At 48.1% G+C, this 24,304-nt stretch overlaps 1 protein-coding gene across 3 annotated transcripts in view; it reads right to left on the bottom strand.

Annotated features, from left to right (window-relative positions):
* Positions 1-574: 574 nt before the first annotated feature.
* ILDR2 (immunoglobulin like domain containing receptor 2) overlaps positions 575-24,304 on the bottom strand; it is a 63,243-nt gene continuing 39,513 nt past the window's right edge. Inside the window, exons 4-10 of one of the 3 annotated variants that reach the window (XM_062192674.1) lie at positions 23,167-23,223; positions 20,022-20,168; positions 18,771-18,947; positions 10,273-10,386; positions 6,466-6,682; positions 5,046-5,742; positions 575-3,708 (exon numbers count right to left, since the gene is read on the bottom strand). In XM_062192674.1, the coding sequence (XP_062048658.1) occupies positions 3,673-3,708; positions 5,046-5,742; positions 6,466-6,682; positions 10,273-10,386; positions 18,771-18,947; positions 20,022-20,168; positions 23,167-23,223 (1,445 nt within the window). In that variant the 3' untranslated portion in view covers positions 575-3,672. The remainder of the gene's footprint in view (positions 3,709-5,045; positions 5,743-6,465; positions 6,683-10,272; positions 10,387-18,770; positions 18,948-20,021; positions 20,169-23,166; positions 23,224-24,304) is intronic. The other 2 variants (XM_062192675.1, XM_062192676.1) reach the window with 2 other exon arrangements.

Raw genomic sequence — 24,304 nt, forward strand, 5'->3', positions numbered from 1 at the left:
TGACTTCGCCAATGTCAGTGAGGGTTCTCTACCCATTTAAAAAAAGGGAGGGGGTGAATTACAATATCTGGTACATAAGCTTTTCTCTGAGGCTGCCTAAGAATTTAATCAGATTACTTACAAGAACTCACATATGCAGGTGTGGCTCTGTGTCCTGGCTTTGGGTGGCAGCCCCTTCCCATTCCCAGTGTACTCAGTCCCATGAGGAGGGAGGTAAGAAGCCCAACATCTCTGCAAGACCTGCTCTGTATCAGGAAGGCAGGAAGTGTCACTCAAGAGCTGCAGAACTGAGCCCCTGGGGAACAGGTGCCAAGCTCCGTGTGAATGTGCTGGGGTGGAATAACTGACACGGGCCTTCAGGCGCATGGCAATCATCCCCAGCCCCCTAATGAGTCTGTGAGTGGTCTAGGGAAGCAGTTCATCTACCAGGGGACACCTCCTGCCACCTGCATCCACACTGCCTCCTCCAACACACATCTCTGACTCAGCCATGACTCACAGGCGAACACAACAGCTCCTGCACCATCCTCTGGGCACCCCGCCCCCACATCCCCCTCCCCCCTTCCCATCCTAATTCACTTCCTAAGTTCATACTTTCAATATTAGCTAGTCAGACCACTGATCATGTTTAAATGGTATAAACGTACAAACACACACAACAGTTACATACCAAAATATTCCCATTTAAATAAAAAAATCCTTTAAATCTCTGGGTTTATTGTAATTTATCCATAGCACTATTTCGTATCATATCCTCTTTCTTAGAAATATCTTATTTCCCCTATTAAATTGCAGAGTCCCACTGGACAAAAACTACTGTCTTACACAAGACTTATTTTATATCCCAATAAAACTTAAGAAGGAAGAGAACATGTATATGCACTTCCTATGCAGACACTATTCAGGAAGAAGAAACAAAGGAATATATAGACAGAAGCCAGCTGTGCCTTGACTTGTCTATTTGGCCTTCTCTCCTGTACACGTATCCAGAAACAATTACTTTTTCTCTTCCCTGAAGACCCAGAAGTCTGAGTGATTCACGCAGCCCTACAGAGAACTAGTCCTCTCCCCCAAGGTTATTTCAGTAGCCTGCTTATCTTCTTTGTATTTTTAAATTGTCTGTCTATAGTTTCATTGTCTTTGGAATTGCAGGTTTCCAATTTTAATAATTCTTTCCCATTGCTCTCCTCAACCTTCACCAAAAATCAGACATGCCCCTGGCTAAAGAAAGCAATATTTTTGGCCTCTGCAGCTGGTGCTACGGGGCTCTTTGGTGGTGAGAAGCCTGACACAGTGCTCAGTATAAAGTGATAATAGCTACTGCAGCTACGCAACATTCTCCAAAATTGCCTGAGCAAGTTGAAATTCAAAGCTGGTGACTAAGAAGTGATGTTTTAATCATCTTTCCCATCTAAATTGGGGCCCAACCAGACTAGACCTTTGCTTTCAGAAGCCAGGGACACCAGCAAGTTTGAAACTCAGCACCAGGTTTGTGTCTTCCAGCCCTTGGACGTGCCAACACCGGGATGAATTGTCCCCCTGGTGCCTCTGGGAGAGGCCAGAGTAACTGAAGTCCTTCGGAAGGCCAGTTCTCCAGCAAACAGTAATACCAGTTCATCCTCTCGATCCTCACTCAGCTGCTTCTTTTCAATGCACACATAGGTCTTTTTTGGCAACGCCATTAAGTACAAAGGATATTAATGGAATGATACTCTGAAAATAGGGCCTAGCTCCAGTTAAGTGGCTCTGGAGAAGCCCAAAGAGACGCTGGAGAAGAAATCTTCTTCAGAGGTTGTCCATAGCTCCATGGATAGGGAATGGACCTCTGCTGGCTTAGGGGACAGCGAGGTCAAGCATCCTCCTCCTCCACTGATTTGACTCAACCATGAGTCCCAACGTAATAGCACAGGGCGAAACACTTTGATCAAAGTCTATCAAAGAAAGTGGAGGCTGTGAGACACCTAAGGTTCCAAGGAGGAAGGGACTCAGGGCTGAATATTCTGATAAGAGGAAAGTGTCAGTTTTGTCCTTGAAGAGAAATGAGCATATAGAGTGCTCCAACTTCTCACACCTTGGGTAGGAATCAGCAATTTGGCTGGGCTCAGCTAGGCAGTTCTTTTATTGGTCTTGGTTGGGCTCATTCACGTGTTTGCAATCATCTGAGAGCTGCTAGGCCATCAGATGGGGTGCTAGGGCTAAGCAGGCCCCTTTCTCTCATCATGCAGCACGACAGTCCTGGTTCACTCACCTGGTGCTGGCTCTAAGTTTCTCAAGAGCATCAAGACAGGACAAGTCCCTTTCAAGTCTCTGCAGGTGTCAAATTTCTATAGGGCCATTGGCCACATCTAATCACATGGTCAACTCCAGGTTCAAGGGGTAGAAAACAGGACTGCACCTCTTGATGAGAAACAAAGAGCTTGTGGCCATTTTTTTTTGCAATCTATACACATTACAAAATCTAATGGAATCTAGTTTTGGAATTCAGGCAAAAATCTGTCATTTAGGCAAGGGTAGGACTAGGAATTACTCCTTCCCGAGAAAGCAATATCCTTGGTCTCCCAAATGCATCTATAATGGCAGCGTAGGCAGGCCAAAAAGATGCATGCCCCACATCCCTGGTGTCCTGGGATTGAGATGGCAGAAACAATTCATAATCAATGAAGTATAAAATCAGAAAAGACTGAGTGGAGTTTGCATGGAAAAGGTCCTAAATTCAAACTATAATGACACCACATTTCTTTTCCTCTTAAACTCTTTCTCAGCCTTTCTATCATGCACTACTTCTTTCTCCTCTTGCTCTCACTCTTGTCTTTCCTGTATTTTAAACACTTATCAAAAGGCACCTGATGACAAGTTAATCAGAGTGCAGAGGAGGTGGGGTGCTGTGTGTGGCACCAACCAGTGGGAATGTTAGGAGAGGAAGAGAAGAGCCCTTACTGTCCAAGACTCAGACGTTGATGTGTACAGCAGAAAGAAAAAGCAGTTTATATTCTCAGAATGGACAAAGAAATACCACTTAGACGCTTTATCAAAATGGCGTACTCTTTTTGTCCCAGCCACTCAAGAATTGTCATTCCGAACAGCAAATTGAAGTAATTTCTGTGGAGGTCGCCGTCACTGAGCTCACACCAAAGGTCTTCTGATTTGAGTGTAACAACAGTCATTGACTTGTGACTGAGAAGTGATGGGGATAAAAGCTGTATTTTGCCGTGAAGCTATCGTCCCTTGTCAGCAGAAGGCCTTCTTCCAATAGCAGTGCTAAATTCTTCTGTCTCTGAGCACAGCCCGGGAGGTATAGAAAAGCAGACCGTAGGCATAGGCGATTTCCGGAGATTAGCAGTCCAGAGCTAACTCTCTTTCAGAATTAGAAATGGAGTCCTGGATCCATTAAGGAAGGAGGCTGAGCAGGATAAATTGAGAAACTCTGCATGTGAGAAAGTTCTCACTTGTCATTGCTTTCTTGGTGAGTTTCTCAAACTAGTTAGCCGGGCTCTTGAGGTTCAAATCTGCCTCCCTTAAAGGCTGCCTCCCATCCTTTGCCAAAGCAGAGACCAGCAAATCTTCCAAGGCGGTGGCCAGAGAAGATCCTGGGCCTGCTGTCTCTTGGATTTATGTCTTGTCCCTGTAGTCTGCATCTGATTTCTAGTCATTCAGAGAGATGTCTTGAAAACATCAGACCACAAGTGACATCCTGGTTGGGAAGTCATTCTGGGGAAGAGCAGAAAGAGCCCAACATTAAATCACGTGCTGGTTAGCAACTGATACAAGAGATGGCTCACTGGGCAGAGCCCACAACCCATGGAGAGCCGTGCACAGCCTGACTCTTAGGGCACTGCATCAGACTTGTGATGGCTGTGCCTACGCCTCAGTGCACAAGCCAGTACCCATCTGCTAGAACTTATCACGGCCATGGAAAACCTCCCACCACCCTAAGGATAACCACAACATTTACAGCTCCACAACGGCAAGTGTGGATGGTATACTATGGACCTGAAATCAGCAGAATTTATTGTGAATCATAGTAGACACTAAAAGGAAGGTCCAGTTTGCAGTCATGAAGAACAAGAAGGTGGGGGGCGGGCAGTGTCATGGGGGACAGAACAGAAGCACTTTTGCTTGGAGAGTGGCCTCCAAAGCACCGGGGTCAGAGGCACTTTGGTCCCCCACATTCGACCTCTGTGACTATCCCTGATGTTTCTGTGAGGTCCAGAGCTCACGGGTGGAGGCTGAGAGATGGAGTGGCTGCTCGTAGCACTTAAAGAGAAGGCAGCAATAAAGCCACATACAAAGGACAGTGAACTGGGTGGGGACCAAAGGATTTCTTCGACATACACAGGGCACAGTACACAGTCTCCACTCGAAAATGTCAAAGGGGGAAAAAAAAAAAGAGGTGAGCTGCCCTTGAAAATAGCAGTGGCTCCCAACCTTCTCCGGGATGTGGCCTCTTCTGGAAATTTTATCAAAGCTACAGATCCTGGCAAAGTGGGAATCGCTTCAGATATAAAAGGCCCAGGAAACGGGGTGTGTGTGTGTGTGTGTGTGTGTGTGAGAGAGAGAGAGAGAAATTAGTGGGGGAAATTATAAGGTGAGGGACTACAGGGGACAAATCGATGACACAAATTCAAGCACATATATGGACTTGTTTTGGCTACAAGTCAATAAAAATATTTAGGGAAAAATGAGAATTTTAAGGCTGAATAAATATTTGATAATATTAAAGACTTACTCCTTCCAAGGGCAGGAAAAAAAAAGTCACAAACCCTTTGCCCTAGGGGTCAGGACATGGGAAGAAAAGCTCACACGGGCCTGCACCCAGAAGCCCGCGGTGGGGGTGGCTTCTCAGGGCTGACGGCCGAGGACCCAAGGCCCTCAGTAAACCCTCGTCCCCCTCTGCACTCTCAACGAGCCGGAGCGCCATGCTTCCTTCCCTCGGCCGGCCTGGGGGCAACCCCCTGGCAGGCCGGGCGGCCTCCCACCCGGCCACCCCGCGCCCGGCGGCTCCCCGCGCGGCCCACTTGCAGGAGGAGCACCAGGCGCGGCCTCACAGTTTTCTTGGCGGGCTCCTTCTTCCTCCTCTTCTCCGAGTTGCTGTGGAAGGGCAGGTCGCGGCTGCGGTAGGACGGGCCCCGGCTCAGCTCGCGCTCGCTGTAGGGCGGCAGCGCGTCGTCGGGCGCGTCCTCCTCGTCGTCGTCGTCGTCGTCGTCGTCGTCCCGCGGCGCGCCCGCCTTGTAGGTGGCCGGCGGCGACCAGGCGTAGTAGGAGGCGCTGCGCGGGCCGAGCTGCGCGCTCAGCTTGGCCGGCGTCTCCAGGCTGCCGCCGCGGCTGGCGCCGGCCTCGGGCCGCGGCGGCCGCTCCAGCACGCTGCCCAGGTACGAGTGGTCGTACTTGGGCGCGGCGCCCGGCGTGCGGCTCACCAGGCGCGGCAGGTGCGCGTCCTCCGCCGGCCGCCGGCGCGGGGGGCTGTAGGACCAGCCGCGCTCGGCGTCGGTCAGCGGCTCGCGGCTGCGGCTGCGCGGCCCGTAGTACTCCTCCAGGGAGCCGTCCTGGTAGAAGGCCCCGTGCGCCCGCGTCTCGGCGCGCTCGAAGCGGCTGCCGCCCCGCGCCTCGTGGCTGTTTCCATCGGCTCGCCGGGACCGCTGGCCGTAGGAGTCGGCGAAGGCCGCCAGCTCGTCCATGGACACGGCTGGCACCCCCGTGGCGAAGTTCTTCCGGGACAGCATCTCCGATTTGGAGCGCTGCTGGCTGCGGGCAGAGGGGTCACTGGTGAGGCCTTGGGCGGCTTGCGGGGTTGGGGGAGGCAACCCGGGCCTCGTGCAGGGGCCCCGGGAAGCTGGGTCGTTTTGACACCTCCCACACCCAAGAATCTTGCTCCAGGGAGGGCAGCCGTGTGTGCCCCAAAATTGGGCTTGTGTAGCTGAAAATACTTTGTGGGCCCAAAGTGTTAAGCACACACCCGTGGGGCCGCCTCCTGAACGTTATGTGGCCTGTGGTTGACAGCCACGTGCAGTCACCAGTGCAGGCCGCCAGACACACAGCCATGTTTGATGACACAGGGAGACCCCTGCCGTTAGTAAGAGAAAGGCAGTGTTTCCCATCCAGGCCAAAAGACCTGGTGGTGGGGAAGGTGTTAATTCAGGCGGATGTGGTCACAAGAGGTGGGGTGCAAAATTTGCCCTCCCACAGTCGTTGGCCACATCACCCTAAGTCCCTTACCATCTGGAAGGTTCCATTCTCCCAACTGAAAATGGGGACGTTAATGGGAGACTTACATGAACAGGATAAAGTGTTTGGCATTTCACCTTTCACATAGCAAGTGATCAAACATGATGGACATGATGAGATTTTCGTTAGTCAATATAGGGTAAAATACGTGAGAAGGGCAGAGCTAGGTTAGCAAGGGTCATTAGGGGTCCAGAGCCCTGAGACCGCCCTGCCTTTCGGCTCCTGTGCCCTCACAGCCATCACCTGTGCCTGAAGCTCTCCCGGTCCTCTTTGTTGTACTCCATGGCTGAGGGTCCCCGGCTGGCCCCACCGCTGCCTCCCATGACACCTGACCAGTAGTCAGGGTTGCTCTCCAAGTCCCCAGACACAGGGAACTGCTTGCTTCGCATCTGATGGTAAGACTGGCGGAAATTGCTGTCTTCCTCGTGCAGGGAGCTGAGTTCCGAGATGGTGTTGTTATCTGCAAGGACAAAACCAGGCATGACACAGCTTTCTACGGGCTCAGCAGGAAGGGACCGCTGTTAAGGGCTGATAGCAGAGGCTCCGAGATACTCTCGCTCAAGGGCCTCTGTTCAGGGAGGCTTGTAGCCCTTCTGTAGAGGTATCTGTGTTCTCAGCTCAGCAGGAGCTGGCTCCAGCGGGAAGCTTACTTGCATACAGAAAGGGAGGTATCCTCTGTTCTTGGACTAGGAGAATAATCGCTACTGTTCTCCTGGCTCTCTGCAGCTGGCCTCGGCCTAGTAGACCATCATCCCTGTTCAAATGTTTTTCTTCTTCCCGTCTGATTCTGTGGCAAGCCATGGTGATGCCATGTATGCTGGCTTGTTCCCCACCACGGGTCCAGGCCCAGGTTGGAGCCAGTCCTGCTCCGTGCTTTAGGGGCACCCGTTCCAGCTGCCTTTGGCGGTGCCCCTCCCACACGAGTGCAGAGAGCCACAGGAAGTGCTCAGCTAGTGTCAGAGTGTGCTCACCCAGGGACCTGGAATGTGCTGCCCAAGCCCACTCACAGTGCCTGCAATGACCTCTTGCTCGCCCCAGTCCTAGCCAGGGTTACATGCTGGAGTGGGTAGACCAGTTGTTCAGAGGTGTGAGAAGCAAAGGAAAGTAGGCTGCATTTATGGCCAGTGGGCTTCTACTTGTACTCTGGCCCCAGCCCCAGCTTGTAAAGGGTGGGAGTGGGTCGCAGCTTTCTCATCCCCTGCAGTGGTCTGAGGAGCTTTTTGCAAAAGCAGTTGTGAGCAAAGACCAGCTTCATAGTGTGGAAAGGAAGGAAGAAAAAGAAATAAAACCCAACTGTTTATTTATAGAACTTGAAATGTATTGAATTTCATTTTACTTAAAAGATAAATTTAGTGAATCTATTTGCAGTGTAACTGAATCCATTTGTTTTCCCCAGTCTTTTCACTAGAACTTCAAAATATTATCAAAAACAACATTTATCAGGTTTGAGGCGGTGTTGAGTGAGAGGTAAGCCAAGACAGTATGGAGAGAGCACAGATGCATGCCTCGTGCCCCTCCCTGACCTGATCTTCCAAATAATCCCTGGAGGAATGGAGAATTTTTGCATGAAGATAAGAGCAGACCTCCCTCCATGGCATGCAAACAGCATCCTAATGTTGTTTCACCAGGGACGTGGGGTTTGCCATGACTGCCATTCAGCTTAATCATGCAATCAGTTGGTTTTCAATTATAATCTAATTCTTAAATCTTCTCTTCCTCCCAAGAAGAATGGGCTAATTTGTGCCTATGTTACAGGAAATTAATTCAGATACTATTAATAAAATCCAGAACTTTCCCTGTCTCAGGATCCCTGAGAACTCCAATTTCTTGGGAACCATGCAGAAGAGAACTTTGAAATGAAACCACTGCAAAACAACACTGTTGGCTCAGGATTCTCCTTCAACTTCAGGGAAACTGTGACCTTTTTCATTTTCCGTTTTATCATTCATACTGATGGGCTGTCCGGGTTGAATGTAATGATAACATTTCTGTCCGGCTGGACATGAAATCCACATCCCCTGATTCACAAGAAACACCCCATAATTCAACTCCAGGTCAGGGCAGGTTAACTCTTTCTATACAGGGCCAGAGCACAGACATTTTAGGTTTTGCAAATCATACTTTTATAAGTCTTCAATTCTGCATTGCAGGAGGAAAAGTAGTCATTGAGGATACCCAAGTGAATTCGTGTGGCTGTGTTCCAAGCAAACTTTACTGACAAAAACAGGAAGTAGAATTTGTTTGTCCTGGGGATGTAGTTTGCTGGCCCTGTCCTAGGACTTCCCAGACAGAAAACATCCCATGCGCAAATCCCCACTTATAAAGGCAAGGCAAGTAAGGGTCACTGGCTAACAAATTTATGAGCCTTACCTCAAGTCCCCAATTGTTACAGGATCTGTTACTCTCCTGCCCCAACCTGAAACCATGAGATTCATTTTGTAATGAAAATTTTTAAGATTGTCCCTCTTCTGTGTTCACTCCACGGTTTAGATTAGAACCTCTCAGAGTAAAAGGAACTTCTTCATATCTGTGCAATGATTGTGCTGTCCACCTACAGGTTCCAGGATATCTGGGTTCCAGTTCTGGACCAGCTTTCAGTACTGGTACTGGGAACCTTTCCTCCCTGCTCAACTTTCCTGCTCTGTAGGATGTAGGAGGTGGATCTGGCAACCTCAGAGAGCCCCTCTAGTTCTAGCATTCTACAGTCTTAGAGGCTGCAGCCATGGAGCCATCCCCAATTGGTCATGTGTTTCCTGTAAAGGGTGGAGGGCCAGGAATCAGAAGATCTGTGTTCTAGTCCTGATTCTCTCATGGCACCCCTCTGGCTGGCTGTTTCCATCTCTGTTCCACAAAGGTTGACTATCTCAGTCTCCTCTATGGTCCCTTTGACTCTAAGAGTCTATCACCTTGTTACCAGCCCACCTCCAGAGGACATTGTAACTGAGGCAGACGGTCAGAAGATACCATGTAAACCAGAATCCATCTGTTAGTTTCAACCTTAGTTCACTTTTCCTCCAAGCTATGAGATTCGTAGACTTCCTGTGCAGGCTTGTCCTTGGTACCGGACTCGCTCTGTCTCTGGCCCCTTACAGGGATCCATGACAACACTGTTACAACTAGCTTGTCAAGTGCAGTGACATCTGCATTCCTGACATTCCAATCTGGAGATGGTCTTTTTATAGCCAGTAAGGTGGGAGGATGCGCAATGGATGCAGGGCAGACAGCATGAATTCAGAATTGCAAACTGGGTGGAATATGTTGTCCTTAATCTGAATAAAGCTCCTCCAGTCTAGGACTGTTTCCCCAACAATTGCATCAAGTCTCTTGTTGCTTCTAAGAAGAGGAGCGTTCAGAGAGACCATCATCACCTCACCGCCACACCTGCCAGCACCTTCAGGTAAGTCTCCCACCTGCACCTACACCAGATCTGCCCTGTGCTGCCTCCCAGGATGGACAGTAATTTGGAATCTACCCCGGAGGATCAGCTGTGTCAGCTGCTAAGTCTCCAAGGGCTGGGGGGAGTTAAGGGTTGGGGCCCTGCTACCTACAAGCTTAGTAATTAAAAAGTTCTTTTGACAAAAGGAGCAGCCTCTTTGCTCACCCCCTCAATCTCTGCTGTTGGGCAACTCAGGAATGGCAGCTGCCTTTCCCCAGAGTCACCGCCAGACTGGTTCTTTGACTTTCCTTGAGGCCCCCATGAGCAACGCAGCAGCTGGACTGTTCAATTCTCAGGGCCCTTTACGTTGGGAAAAAACTAATCAAGCTTCCAAAGGGAGCAGTAGGAGATATTTCAAACTCCAGGATCCCATAGCTCCAGCAACACCGACTGCCCCTGGAGAGATACTGCATACACCAAGGGCATGCACGATGCTCTACTCTTCACACCAGAAGCCCCTTTGTCTCTCCTCTGCAGACTGGCAGCTACTGTCCTCCTGGTGTCACCAGCTCTCCTGTGAGCTCGCAGCTGCCCAAGCTTGGTAACGCCCCAACCCCCTTTCCCCGTGAACCCCTGCAGCATGCACAGGTCTCGTAGAACTACCAGATGCTTACATCTGCCTCGCATCCTTCTGGCTGGATCAAACTGAGCCAGCTCCTTCTCCACGTAGTACAGGACCTTCATCGAATCTCTCTCCTTATCAGCCTGGATCCGGTACCCTTTGCGAACTGTTGAGGAAAGTACAAGAAGGTGAGCTGAGGGCGGTCCCAATTCTCACAACCCTTTTGGAAATAAAAATCTACATCTATACACATGGGACTGCATCTGATAGCCCCTTGCAGATGGTGTCATTGAAATGGAGGACCTAGCACAAGTCCATGCAGTACATTTTGAGTCGTTAACCTCCACTTCCTATCTTTGACCTGCAGTTCCACTTAAAGCTCATCTTCTCAAAGCCCTTGGGTTCCATTGGAGGAATATGCCCACACTAAGAAAGGAGCTCATGTCACTCTGCAGTGTAATGCTGTCTTCACTTGGGGTGAGCACAGGTAGCTTTAAAACAGGTACCCAGGCATTAGGGATCCTGACAAAGGTGACCCGAATGCTTCTAGTTGCCTGGGAGGTGGTGCAAAAATCCCTTAAACTAAACTAATATTAGATTCTAGACCCTATACACAGTAGTACCTAGCAAGATGCAAAATACATGGGTTTCTGATCATGGTTTCATATTTTTTTTTTTAGCATTTCCCTTTTAGGAAAAGGAATACCATATTTTAGACATGATTAATTCAACCTAATGCTGTGTGGTTGCAAGCAGGTGTTGTTTTCAGGGCTTAATAAAAAAAAAAAAAAACTAGAGCAGGAAAGGTAATATCATCTCCAACATCCCATCCCTCATATTGTCAGCACAAATGTCACTCATGTTGTCAAGGCTGTTTAAGCCCCATGTTGCATTAAGATCAGTCGAGCCCAATTCCAGTCACAAGGGTCATCAGACACCAGCAGGTATACTGCACAGACATAAGAAAAACAAAAACGAGAGAAGGGAATGATGGGATGGAGTGAGGACATTAATTAGACAACACTCACTGGGCACTGAAAATGTGTTAGGTGCTATGCCAAGTGCTTTACACAGACCCGTGTTCCTCGCAGTCACCTAAGTACTGCTATCAGCTACATTTTATGGTTGAGAAAACTCTGGCTCAGAGGGCCGTCATAACTTGCCCAGGAATAATTTGGCAGCACTGGGGCTGGAACCACGCAGTCTGATTGAAACTCAACTGCATTAGTACATCTTGCCTCTCTGGAGTCTAAGAGGAGAGGTAGGAAGAGGAGTTAAATAAGGAAGACCAGAGTAAGACCCAGAGCAGGAAATGCTCACAGGTGTGCCATGGGTTGTAGGATCCATGGCATGGTCCTATCTTCCTGAAGGTAGGACCACACAGCAGGATGGAAGTGAGTAATCCAACTCAACACTTCCTGTCCCCAAAGTAGAGCAAATACTATAATGAAAACACGTGACTAGTTGTGCATTCAAAGAAAACCCTGACTTCTCATGCCTGGACATGTAACCTGGCTGTGAACAAGGCCCCCCACACAAGGTGTTTACATGGGAGATTAAAGTATAAAATTGCACAGCACTCTAGGCACAACCTAGGCATTGAAGAGAGAAGTTGCCCACGCACTAATTGGCAGGTGCATTGGTTTTTCTATACACGAACATACTGGGTAGTCCACATTCATCTGAAATTGTGGAATTACTTGGAAAAATATGAATGAATGTCGGCACACCATTTTTAGTGGCACCTTCTCCCAGAGGTTAGCTCCATAATCCTTATGTAGAAGCAATTATTAGCAGAAAAGATCTTATTTATCAAGTTACACATTCACCTATGCCTGCAGAGGTGTGTACAGAGTAGTACAGACAGTTCAATTAAAAGGCAATTATCCCACGGAACTGCTGTGTCTGTGCTGAGGCAGTTACGCCTGATGGAGACGCCCAGGCTGGGAAGCTGGGAACTGGGCATTGGGTCAACTTCATTGGGTCATTACTTCATTCAGAGGATTGTCTTTGGTTCTCATAGTAAGAAAAGTTCTGTCTCCTAAGGTACGAATCATTTAGTTTGAATTTCTACTATGGTCCTTACTGTATTCTAGTTTTTTCAGGCTATTTGCTTATATGACCAGTTGTCTCAAAGATTCTAGATGGGAGAGAATCCTTATCATTCTAGGTCTGCATGTGCCTAGCACTGTGCTTGACCATAGTGGACACCTGATGTTTGTTAACTTGCAGCCAGCCTGGGACCGGGGGCGGGGTTACTGGTCTCTACAAAGAGGATTTCCAGTAGTTTCCCAAGGACAGGGGACTAGATCTCTCAGTTCACCTCTATCCCCAGCACCTAGCATAGAGCCTGGCACATTGTAGACATACAAAACAGGTGTGTATGAATGAATAAATGGGAAGCTGGGAATAGAAGCTGTTTTACAAGGGATTACAATGTATGGCAGGTGAGGCCATGTGGGTGACTTATTGAAGAATTTTGACCAGGAAGAGAAAGGCTCTAATGGTAGCCTGAGGAAGCAGCAAGATTTAGGTAACTTTTGTGCCCTTTCTTCCTGATGGTTCTTTTTTAAGTAAAGAAAGTTCGCATGTGTGTAGGCATGAGGGAAGGGACCTGCTCCACCTGCAGCCTTGGCTTTATCTAGGTGTTTTTAGTATGTGAAGCACTATTAGGGTAACCTGTCAGAGGTCATGGGAGGCAGGGTCTGTCACTCTGTGAAACAGTGTACGAGCTGCCCCCTGGTGGTGAGAGTTGGCCATTACTCTGAGCACCAGCTGAAGGATCCTTGGTCACCAGCAATTTGGACTGGAGCTTAGGTTTTCTGTGTCATTATAGAAAATTACACTCCTCATTACGATACAGATTTGGTTGTTAATGCATTGGTTATGAGGTCCCTGGAAATCTTAAGCTATTTACAGCCTCAAATGGAGATGACAGCTTTGCTGTCATCAGAGACTCCTCTCCATTGTACCGTACACTTTCAGATTTGACTTCTCCATCAAAGCACCCCATGGCTTCAGAAATCTAAATTCCTCCAATGTGTCAAAAAAGAGGGAGTAAAAGTACTGATCTTTAGACTTTGGGAGCATCATCCTTTGGTTCAAACGGCTAAAAATCTAGGCAATTCTCCCTTTAAAAGTTTTGAACTTTTTTTTTTTTAAATGGTAACAAATTCAATTGTGCAGCACTCCAGAGTACCAGGGATCTCCAGAAAGTTCATGGAAAATCCATATCATGAAAAAACTGTGTGTGGATTTCCAAAATGTTGTCACAAAATTAAACTTATCTTTTAAGTACATTTTCCCATGAATGTCATTTTTTAAAAAGATTTTTTTTTATTTGCAAGGCAGAGTTAGAGAGAGAGGGAGAGGCAGAGACAGAGAGCTCTTCCACTTGTTCACTCCCTAAATATCCACAATGGCTGGAGCTGGGCCAGCCAAAGCCAAGCAACTGAACTTCATCTAGGTCTCCCAGGGGTGTGGCAGGGGCACATTAGCAGGGAGCTGGATGGGAAGTGAAGCTGCTAGGATAAGAACCAGTGCCCACATGGGATGCTGGCACCACAAAAGGAGGCTTAACCAGCTGCGCCACAAAACCAGGTTTTAAAGTATTCTCATATTCTTTTCATCCTGGGAAGATCTGGCTCTGTGTCACACATGCACTCGGGAACATGTCAAACACCAGGCAAGCCTTCTTGATCCTTCCTCTCCACGAAATGAGATTTTCCTTCCTGGGCTTACATCTTGAACAGTCTTTCCCATATACTGCCTTGTATTTCTTACTCATTTTATTTCCATTCATGAGCCCCCGCAACCATCCTGCTAGACTATAAATTCCTGGAGGATAGGAAAATTTGTAGGCATTCAATGAATTTTTTCTTGATTTGAAAACATACAACATGATGTCAGATTGATTTTTATCTGCTGTTTGTCTGAAAATCAGATAATTCTCAGATATGTGGTGATATTTTCATAAGAAATATACTGGAGTATTGGCAAAAGTCCAGCAGATTTGGAAAATGGCTTTTTTCCTGGGGATTTTCAGTTTAGAGTCAATGGATGATTTTTATCAGTTTTCAAGTTCAGTCTGGCCCAAGTCCTTTGGTTTGTGTGGCTCTTCATACTCCATTTCCTCTAATTTGTTAGCCCTACCAACTTTGGTTTTACTGGAGAGTAGATACTGGGATATCCATTTTGATGCCAAACTATATTTTCAGAAATTCTTCCTGTAAAAGGATTTAAACTAACAGCTTTGGCCTAATCAAGGCTCAATTATTTTTTCAGCTAATTTCCCCTTTATAGCCAAAATTCAACTGGTAAAACTTGCAAAAAGACAGCTCAGAGCCAGATACCCATGGGTAAAGCGTTGTTCTTCCTGTCCTGTCTTAATGAGCTAAGCAAGGCTGTTTATGGATGATGGAACAGCTGCCAGATTCCACCCCCAGGGTGACAGCAGCTCAGTTGTGGGAGATGTGATTCTTAAAATTTGCATATCTGTATACATACAGTAGACCTATATAGAGAGAGATAGACACACATCCTTATTAATTTTGAAAATGACATTTCACAACCCTACTTGCCTACTCAATTCCTTCACACAAAGGATTAGTGGAGGCCAAGGAGATTGAAATAAAATGAATGAGAGCAAAGAAGAGCAGATGTGGAGAGGCCAGGTGGGAGATCATTGCATTAAGTGAGGTGGGAGGTGATGGCAAGAAGGACTAGCATTGCTGTAGCAGCAAGGCAGGAAAGTGTGCGACCGCAAGGTTATTCTGAGCTACAGGCTCAAGGACTTGGTGACAACTGGATGGGGGAAGTGAGGAAGAAGGGACCAGGCTGAGGTCCCCGCTTCTGGTCTGGGCTACTAGGTGGACAAGGAGGCCTTCTGGAGACAAGGAATGCAGAAGCTGGTTGGAGGTGGAAAACCAACAAGATTAGTTTGATTTCCTAGGGACAGAGGTGCTGGAGAGGCCTGCAAGATATCCAGGTGTGTGTGTGTCCACAAGGCAGTGGGAACACAGTCACAGAGGCTAAAGAGCAGTGAGAGAGAATGCCCATGAGTGTCCAGCGTATAGGTGATGGCTGGAGCCAAGGGAGTAGATAAGATTTCACAGGCAGAGAACTTTGGACAAAACAAGAACAGCAGCATCTGGAGGTACACAGAACAACACCCAGTAGCATAAATTACAAAGTAAAGTGCTGAGAATGGCAAGAAAGATGAGGGCGTTGGGGTGGCAGCTACTTTTGTGAAATGAGATGTAAGGACTAAAAGCATCCATTACGTTTAGCAAGCACGCAGTCTTGGCGAGGGCTGGTCTGGAGAGTGATGTAAGCAGTCGTAGGATGGAACTTAGGGGGAGGAGTTAGAGCAGAGGAAACAGAGACATCACATGTTCAGCACTCCTTCAAAGGTTTGGCTTGCAAAGGAGAAAAGGACGAAGGAGCGACACCGGAGGACTGCACGGTTTTTGTAAATTGTTGTTGTACTCAGGGCCTGTTTGGATGCTGAGAGGAAGAGGCACTAAAGACAGGTTGACGACGTGAGAGGGGAATGGAGTGAGGTGCGGCCCCACAGCGCAGAGGACAGGACTCTGGATGAAGCCGAAGGGAATGGAGCCAGAGGGGTGTGGGAGGAGACTTCTTTCCCTGCCACAGAGAAGGTGCCAGGTCGCTGCCAGGAAGAATGGGAGAAGGAATCAGGGTGCTTTTTCTCTCTCCTATTCAGCAAACAACTGGCTGCACTATACACAGTTCATCAAAGGAGCCTTTTCAACTACAAAGAGCGTTCAAAAGAGTATTGTGTGCCAATGTAATCTGAAAAATTACTGTTGCTAGATGATTACTCTGAAATTGAAGTAGCATATAAATATAAAATAGGCTAAATTTACATTTTTATACATCAGCGTTTCTTAATGCTTTTAGCATTCTTTAGAGAATCATCTACATGGAATATTGGCCTAAGCCACCCTCCTTAAAGGAGGACTAGACGAGAACCATGAACACTGCCTGCGGGACCATGGTACAGAAATGTGCCCAATAGGAGCCACAAAGAACCCAGTTCTGACTCCACCAGCCAACGACATGGGCCCTACTAGCTATGGTCAACACTGGCCACCATCTTTCCCGTTTTCTTCAACATGGCCCTCATTTGTTCACTTCCAAGGTGAACAGCTATTTAAGCCAAAGAGGGGAGTCATAATTAGTTCAGGCCAGTCTAGTTTAGGAATGAGCATAGGCCACAATCCTTGCTAATAAAGCCTCAAGAAGAAGTCTGCCAGATGGGAAAAAAAAAAGTTTTCCTCTTGAGAAAAGCAGCACAAGGAGAAAACACACAATGAATATATTTCATACCCAGAACTGCAGCAGTTGGGGGGGGGGGGGGAATCAGAAAGGGAGCCAGCCAAGGGGGACAAAGGATGTGGTCAGGATGACAGAACAAAGATGGAACAAGCAAGGTCCTTCAGTGAGACCACGTGATCTGTCTGCTTAACCAAACCCAAGCCACCCTACCTTGGGATTTTGTGTTATGTGAAATAATGCATTAGTCTGTTTTTTTCCTCTTATTTTTAAAGGCACTTCTGATTGCAATTGGTCAGTACTGTGGGAAGGGTCCAAAGTCAGTGGACCACAAAAAGCAGAATTGGAAAAAAAGACTGCATCCAGGAGATAGGATGTGTTTCTATAAATAAGGATCATTTTATTATGGGAATCCACTAAATACAAAGCCAGGAGAAAGGGTTCCAGTGAGAAGGAGGTAGGAAGATGATGAGAAAAAGGAGAAAGCAGCAGAATCGAAGTGTGAGATGGGTTTCATTCATGTCTCGCTTGCCCACTCCCTCCTCCAGGGAGATGGACTGTGCCCGTTTATCTCCCCAGTTCCCTTTGTGTCCTTAATCATTAACTTTTACTTCTCGCTCTGTGACTCAGTCTCAGTCTCAGACGTCAGAATTCTACTAATAGTTCCAGGGAGAGAAAAGCACAAATACCAATTACTCATGGAGGAGAGCCACTCCTTCCACAGCCAGGCGTGGGCAGTTCATTAAGAGGGCTAGAGGCCCTTCCCACCCCTCACTGACGGCAGTCCAGATACTTCCAGGGGAGAGATGTCTGTTTTAACCAACCCTACTGGCTCACCCACATCTAGGGTTTAAAAATCACTTTCTAGGGGCCGACTCTGTGGCATAGTAGGTTAAGTATCCGCCTGCAGCTCTGACATCCCATATGGGTGCCAATTTGAGTACTGGATGCTCCACTGCCGATCCAGCTCTCTGCTATGGCCTGGGAAAGCAGTAGAAGATGAACCAAGTGCTTAGGCCCCTGCACCCACATGGGAGACCTTGAAGAAGCTCCTGGCTCCTGGCTTTGGATCGGTGCAGCTCCAGCCTTTGAGACCATTTGGGGAGTGAACTAGCAGATGGAAGACCTTTCTCTCTCTGCCTCTCCCTCTCTCAGTAACTACCTCTCAACTAAATATTTATTAAAAAATTCACTTTCTAAATCTACTATGTGCACAACTCCAGAAAAACTCTACCCTACCTGCCCTTGAACCTCAATGCCACACCCCTGAGGATGGCTGCCAATTCATCATGCTCCAAATAAAACGCATCTTCCCCGCAAACCGGCTCTCCCTAACAATTCCCTGTCTCATCTGCACAGCTGGACCACTTGGGGTCATCATGGAGCTGAATGTCTCGTTTGTCTCTTACCTCTCAGATTTACCCACGCATTTCAACTCCGCTGTCTCCACCAGCATCCCGACACTCATGTTGTACACCAGGCCACGTCAGTCACATCTTAGCTGTGGCCTCTGGCTCCATCCTCTGCCATCTCTCTTCTCAGGGGTCTGCCTGCAGCACTCCCACCAAGCCCCAGCTCCTTAGGAAGGGTTTCAGGGCTGTCCCCAGTCTGTCCTTCACCTTCTTCACCTGGACACTGCTCATGCTCACTCCATTCTCCCGGCTCTGGCCTTCACCACACTGGCCTTCCTGTGTGCCGTGCTCAGCATCCCCCGTCTTCCTCAGCCCTACCTGTTCCTCCAGGGCCAGCTCCCATCTCATCCCCTCCCTGAAGTCCTTGAAACCACTGCAGCCCTTTCTGCATTGAACTTCAAGTACCAGACCCCTCAGCCTCTAGTTGTCTTTCGAAAGGCCCATTCTCTCTCCCTGGCTAAGTTGTTCCTCTTGCTGGAGAAGCTACACCCTATAATCTGGCTGTCCGTCATGGTATCTAGTACATTCCTGCACCTAAGTAGGAAGACACAATCTTTATTAACTGAATGATCAACATTCATGGTGTACCTGGCTCTTTTCCCTATAGTTTTAGTCATTGAAGATCTTGGCAAAAAAAGCAAGGTTCGGCAGTGTCCTGCAGGCCTTGGAAGCCTGGCACACACTCCAAAAAGTAGCTGATAGAGCTGGAAGGATCCCTTTTCTGGATGGAGATAACCCCTTTCCAAAGATGCATCCCAGAATCGATTGTACCTATCAGCAAAGAACCAGAGCGGTGGCCCAAGAAGAGCACGAGGCCGTGCAGTCTGCAACTACGAATTACCACTGTGGCTTCCTCCAGTGGAGTCACTTGGTGCCAGGGGAGGTGGATGCGGCTTGTCCATCAGCATGCCAGATGAGGGGGCTCCTCCCAAAGGGACAGAGGGGATGGAGTAAGGGCCGGGGACACCGGCGACAGAGGGAGGGTACCCGGCCTTTGCTGCCTTCCCTGCTTCATACACTGTGGAGGGAGATGAAGAGCGAGAGAGATTATGTCGTCCCACCCTCCACAACCCTCATAACAAAAATCCCTGGGGATGTGCCTAAGGGAGCTCCTGATGTGTGTGTGTGTGCGTGTGCATCCCAGGGACCAGAGTGATTCCTCAGAGCCACCCTCCCCCACTCCCTTGGATTCTTCCAGATCTGCTGAAAGGCAGTGACATAGGAATTACAGTGTTTAGTACCTGGCATCTGAGCAATTAAGCCGTTCTGGGAGCTGTCACAGCAGCACCGCTGGTGACAGCAGCAGCCTGCTCCTAACCTCACCGTGGGGAGGCTGCCTCCGCCCCTTGGCAGGGGGCCTCCCACAGGGGCTGCCCAGGGCTGTTCCCAGGAGGATCTCTTCTAGGGGAGGGAAGCAACCAATGGGCTTGCACACGGCCCATGCTCTGAGATGGCAAAAGCAGAGCAAACGACTGCTTCTAGAGGCTAATCCTGAAGATGCCAAACATACGCAGTGTGCCTCTCTCTTCCAAGATGTGCCTGGTTTATGGCGGGGGGCAGGCCACATTTCATGGCTGCATGGGCTGGGCCAGTAATGGAAGACTGTGATACCCAACAAGAGGACCAGTGGCCCCGTCCCGTCATGTGAGCAAAGAAAACTCATCTGTGACATCAAAGGCTGCAGTTTGCATGCTCTGTTCACAGAAAAAACGGGCTGGGGGGGGAGGCGTGGTTCTGCATGGGAGGGGGATGCCCAGAGAAGGCCCCCTTTCCTCCCGAGGAGTGGGCACAGCCTTACTCCACAACCTCACCATCCAGAACCTGCCCACCCTTCCTTTCATCAGTAGAGTCAATGAGTGTTCCAAATGCATGGGTGACAGGTGTGGATAAAACACATAGAGAAGTGCATGCAGGTGAGGAGCCAGACAAGCATGGTCATCTCTGAAGCCGGGGCTCCCAGCAGGGGAGATCGGCTCAGCTCCTTGGGTGGAAGGGAAGGAGGTGGAGGAAGAACTCGGGGCACACAGCTGTCAGATGAAAGGTGGCATTCCTTTTGGTCAGTCCACATCTCCCCACTGGGCACGTCACTCACAGGCCTGAGGGCAGCAGCAGGACTCTGGGCAGCACGGGCAGCGGACGTAGCAGCAGCAGCTGTGAGGGCAGCACTGGCACCAGCAGATGCCCACCAGCACGAAGAAGAGGAAGATTCCCAGGATCACCAGGCCGACAAACACCCACTCTGCAGGGACACACAAAGAAACGCACATTCGAGATGGCCACCCACACGGGCAGGGCACACTCTGATGGGTGTCTCCCCTGTGGAAGGAGGCGAGTGTGAGGAGCCTGGAGACATGAATGGGGAAAAGAGCCCCCAAACCCGAGAGGAGCTCAGAGTGAGAAGTGCAGAGCCCCCCTCCCCCACCCCCAGGGCTAGAGCATGGCATAGAGGGAAGAAGGTTACCTACACCCCACTGGGTGTACAGAATGACTGGCACAGAGCAATGAGGGAGCGTCAGGTTCTCCTACTGGGGAAAGGGTTTACTTAATCGATTTTAGTGTCAGACTAAGGATGGGACAAGAGCGCAAAGACTCCTGGCTGGGGTGGAGGGTGGAGGGGGGCCTTGCCTGCCGGGTTATGCAATGGTGCGTTCTATGAATATGTAGCATGTTTACCCAAGTTAATCTTGTCCATAATGGTATAAATTCTGATGAGAAAAAAAAGTTTCTGAGTCTGTATGGCCCAAATGAAGCCCATTCTTGGTGGTTCAGGGCCCTTATGCATGCATCTCCTTTCCCTGTTCATTGCCTCTAGAACAGCTTTCCTGGACTCAGCACCAGTGCTGAGACCCAAACCTTCTGCTTATATCTGGACGACCACCCAGGATTTTTTTTTTCTCCCTAGCAAAAACACAGTCTCAAAGAAGACACTGTTGCTGTCCCCAGAGAATGGGCTTGGTTTGATCACACTCAAGCTGACCACACCAGAGAACCAGCACAGCCAAAGGCTAAGTGGCTCACAGCTTTGACAAACGGCAAGGCTGACACGTGTATTGATGGGGATGTTTGTTCACTGCTGCTATTTTCACAGCTCTGCCAGAGGCTGAACATGAATTCTATTTCATTTGCCCATCCAAAGGATTAAGAGAAAGGAAACAAATTCTACTTGGCCTAGGTAAAAATGGCCCCCAGGTGACTTATCTGCGTATTTTGCTATTAGGACTTGGCTAACAGACCTGACTTCCCCCAGAGACCTGGGCAGACTGGAGCGAGCCAGGCTTTCCTTTGAGAGAATAGAGTGACTCATTTTGGTTGAAGGCCGTGTAACAAACATCAAGTTTGACACTCAAGTGCAGATTGTTTTTCTTAACTTTTGGCTGTTAGGGACCAGTGCTGTGGTGTAGTGGGTTAAAGCCGAGCCTGCAGCACCAGCACTCCATGTGGGTGCCGGTTCTAGTCCCAGCTGCTCCACTTCCAATCCAGCTCCCTGCTAATGTGCCTGGGAAAGCAGTGGAGGATGGCCCAAGTGCTTGGGCCTCTGCACCCACATGGAGACTTGGAAGAAACTCTGGGATCCTGGCTTCAGATCAACTCAGCTCCAGCTGGTGCAGCCATTTGGGGAGTGAACCAATGATGGAAGACCTCTCTCTCTCTCTACCTCTCTCTGTAATTATTTCAAATAAATAAAAAATAAATCTTAAAAAAATTTTGGCTGTTAAGTATCTCTTCAATTAAATGAACATTCCATTGAAAGCAAGACATCTTATATATAGTTTCATAATCATGGTGAAATTATTCAACCTTTGTTTAGAAGGCAAATAAGAACAGGGAGAGAAAACAGACAACCTATTCCTGAATGTCCCTCCTCACTTATCCTTCTGAGATTCACGCAAAATAACCAGGTCAGTCTCTTCAGGGAGGGAATGAGAAGGCCTGAGCCCTGCTGGAATGGTCTGGTGAGCATGCACGCTGAAGACAATAGATAGCAGAAAGCCTTGACCTTGGCCTTCACAGTAACATAATCAACAGAATGTAGCCTGAGACAGCTGTGAGTCCTGAGATTTAGATGAGCTGTATGGAGTGGCGCCTACAAAACAAAAGAATATTATCTGTGAGAGAATTCTTGGAGTCAAAAGGGAAGGAAATTCAGGCATGGAGGGCCAGATATGAAAAATACAGTAACTTTTTCTTGCATCTGGGAGATAGAACATCTTGTTTGAAACATTTCAGTGTAGCGTTATTTTGTGTGATGAAGAAATGCTTACAAAGAAATAGCTGTTTGTGTCCTTGGGAGTAACATCAGTAAGAACAATGCCTTCGTTTGGGGAAAGACCAGAGGAATTCACGGAAGAATAATTAGCTCAGCTGTGAAGACTGGATGTTTCTTACAACTTCAATCGAGCCAAAACCAATGGCCAGTGATACTGCATAGCTGCTGCTATTAGGCAACTCTCAAGATTCTGGCAGAAGCCCTCCAAAGCCAGATGGGATCACGCCGTTCCCTACTCCTTGAGCATGCACACGTCCTCTCCCATGGTTCATCCTTCCTTCTGCCCGAGCCTTCTTTAGTGGTGGACTGAGGTAATGCACTAAACTGACACAGGCTCATGTACACTGGTGTGTTCAACTGAAGCTATGTAGAAAGAGATGTGGACTTGCTGCAGGTGTCCTTGACATATGATCATGAACCTCTAGGGATTTATGTGCCAATCAAGCTCCTGAAGTTGTATGCAAAGTAATAGGGATCTGTAATTGTGTATTTTTCAAGGGAGGAGAGATGCTTAGTTTGCTTAAGGTTTTTTTTTTTTTAATGTTTAATAATGTTATAAAAGGCATAGGATAACATGATTGTATAATAATGGGTGAGTAAACACGTAAGTAAGGGGAATATGGAATGCAAGTAAACAATGACACTGTTAAGAATACTTATGGCTGTCTGGATCCAGCTGAGATATTGAGATCTGGAGACTGCCAAAGAGCCTGCATGCTTGACGCTGAAGGACTCGGACTCCAGCATCTCAGCCAACTTTAATTATCCTTACTCTTTCAGGGTCTAGTAACAGAAGGGATACCATTTAAAGGCTCTTCCAGTGGGTTTAGTTCATCCTGGAGAAGATCATAGATATATATACACACACAGATGTGCACATAAATTAAACATGCAGTTAGCCACTAATGCAGAAGCGAGACAGATGGAATGAGAGCAAACTAAGCAAATAAAGAGTTAAATGACTGAATACCTGGCATAATCTCCACAGCAAAACTGGGCAAGAGATCAGCAAGCAGCCCTGTCCTGCCTAGAAGAGGTGGAAAGAAAAGAAGAAGGAGAGAGGTTACTGCAAAGGGAAACACAGCCTGAAGCCCAGCTCCAATTGGTACCGTCCCCACGTGGGGCCACAGGTCCGTGCGCTTTGTGGTGTGAGAGGCACATCAAGGTCGGGGTCAGTCAAGAGAAGGAGCTTCTTTGGCATTCCTCCCAACAAACTCTGTCTCTGAGGCAGAATTTTCTCTCCAGCTACTTGTAGGAGAAGGAAATCTCTGCTTCAGTGACGAACTCTGCTCAAACAGACTGACACACGCCCTCTCCATTCATTTTTATGTCCTTTCCCATACACCTCATTGGGAAGTTAAACCCATCTGTATCCAAATGTTCCATCTACATTTTCATAGATCAGTACACAGTCCCATGTCCATAGAAAAACTAAAGTACATGCTTGGTTTTAACTCAAAAAAAGGTTTTTTTTTTAATCTTACTACATGGTTCTATTTATGGCCCAAAGAGATTTCAATGATTAAAATTTTCAAAAGCAAGGAAAAGATAAAGCTGGATTAGAAACACATTCTTCTATACTCCTTTTGGCTTCAGAAATGTTCTGTGCATATGTACATGGTATGGCTTTGCCATATGGCACCCACAGCTGGCACTGTATGGACCCAAGTGCCTTCTGCACAATATGGCATGGAAGCTTAAAGATTGGTGTCAGAACAGGTGCCCTCAGGGGACGCTAGAAGCAAGGAGCCGTGCAGGAAGCAAGATGATGGAACATGAGGGAGGAGAGTAGTCCTTTTTTAAAACTCGTCTTATTTATAGCAGGATGTGCTAAAATGCTTTCACCCTGTTCTAGCAAGGAGATCCTGTTATGAACTTCTAGAAGCCCATGTGCCATGTCTTCCACACCGAAGCCTTGCTAATGAACTAGTTAGTCGCACCAGGAAACAACTGTTCAAACTCCCATCCCTTCAGACTTGCGGTGGCAAAAGGTAACTGCAGCAGCCAAACCCCTGAATTCTGCTGTTTAGATGCATGTCGTGCACCTCCCCAGCAGTGCTGTCTAGTAGAAGTATAAGGCAAGCAAAGGGATCATTTTAGCTTTTCTC

The sequence above is a fragment of the Lepus europaeus genome, chromosome 5 (genome assembly GCF_033115175.1).
Source record: "Lepus europaeus isolate LE1 chromosome 5, mLepTim1.pri, whole genome shotgun sequence".
In the NCBI taxonomy this organism is placed as follows: domain Eukaryota; kingdom Metazoa; phylum Chordata; class Mammalia; order Lagomorpha; family Leporidae; genus Lepus; species Lepus europaeus.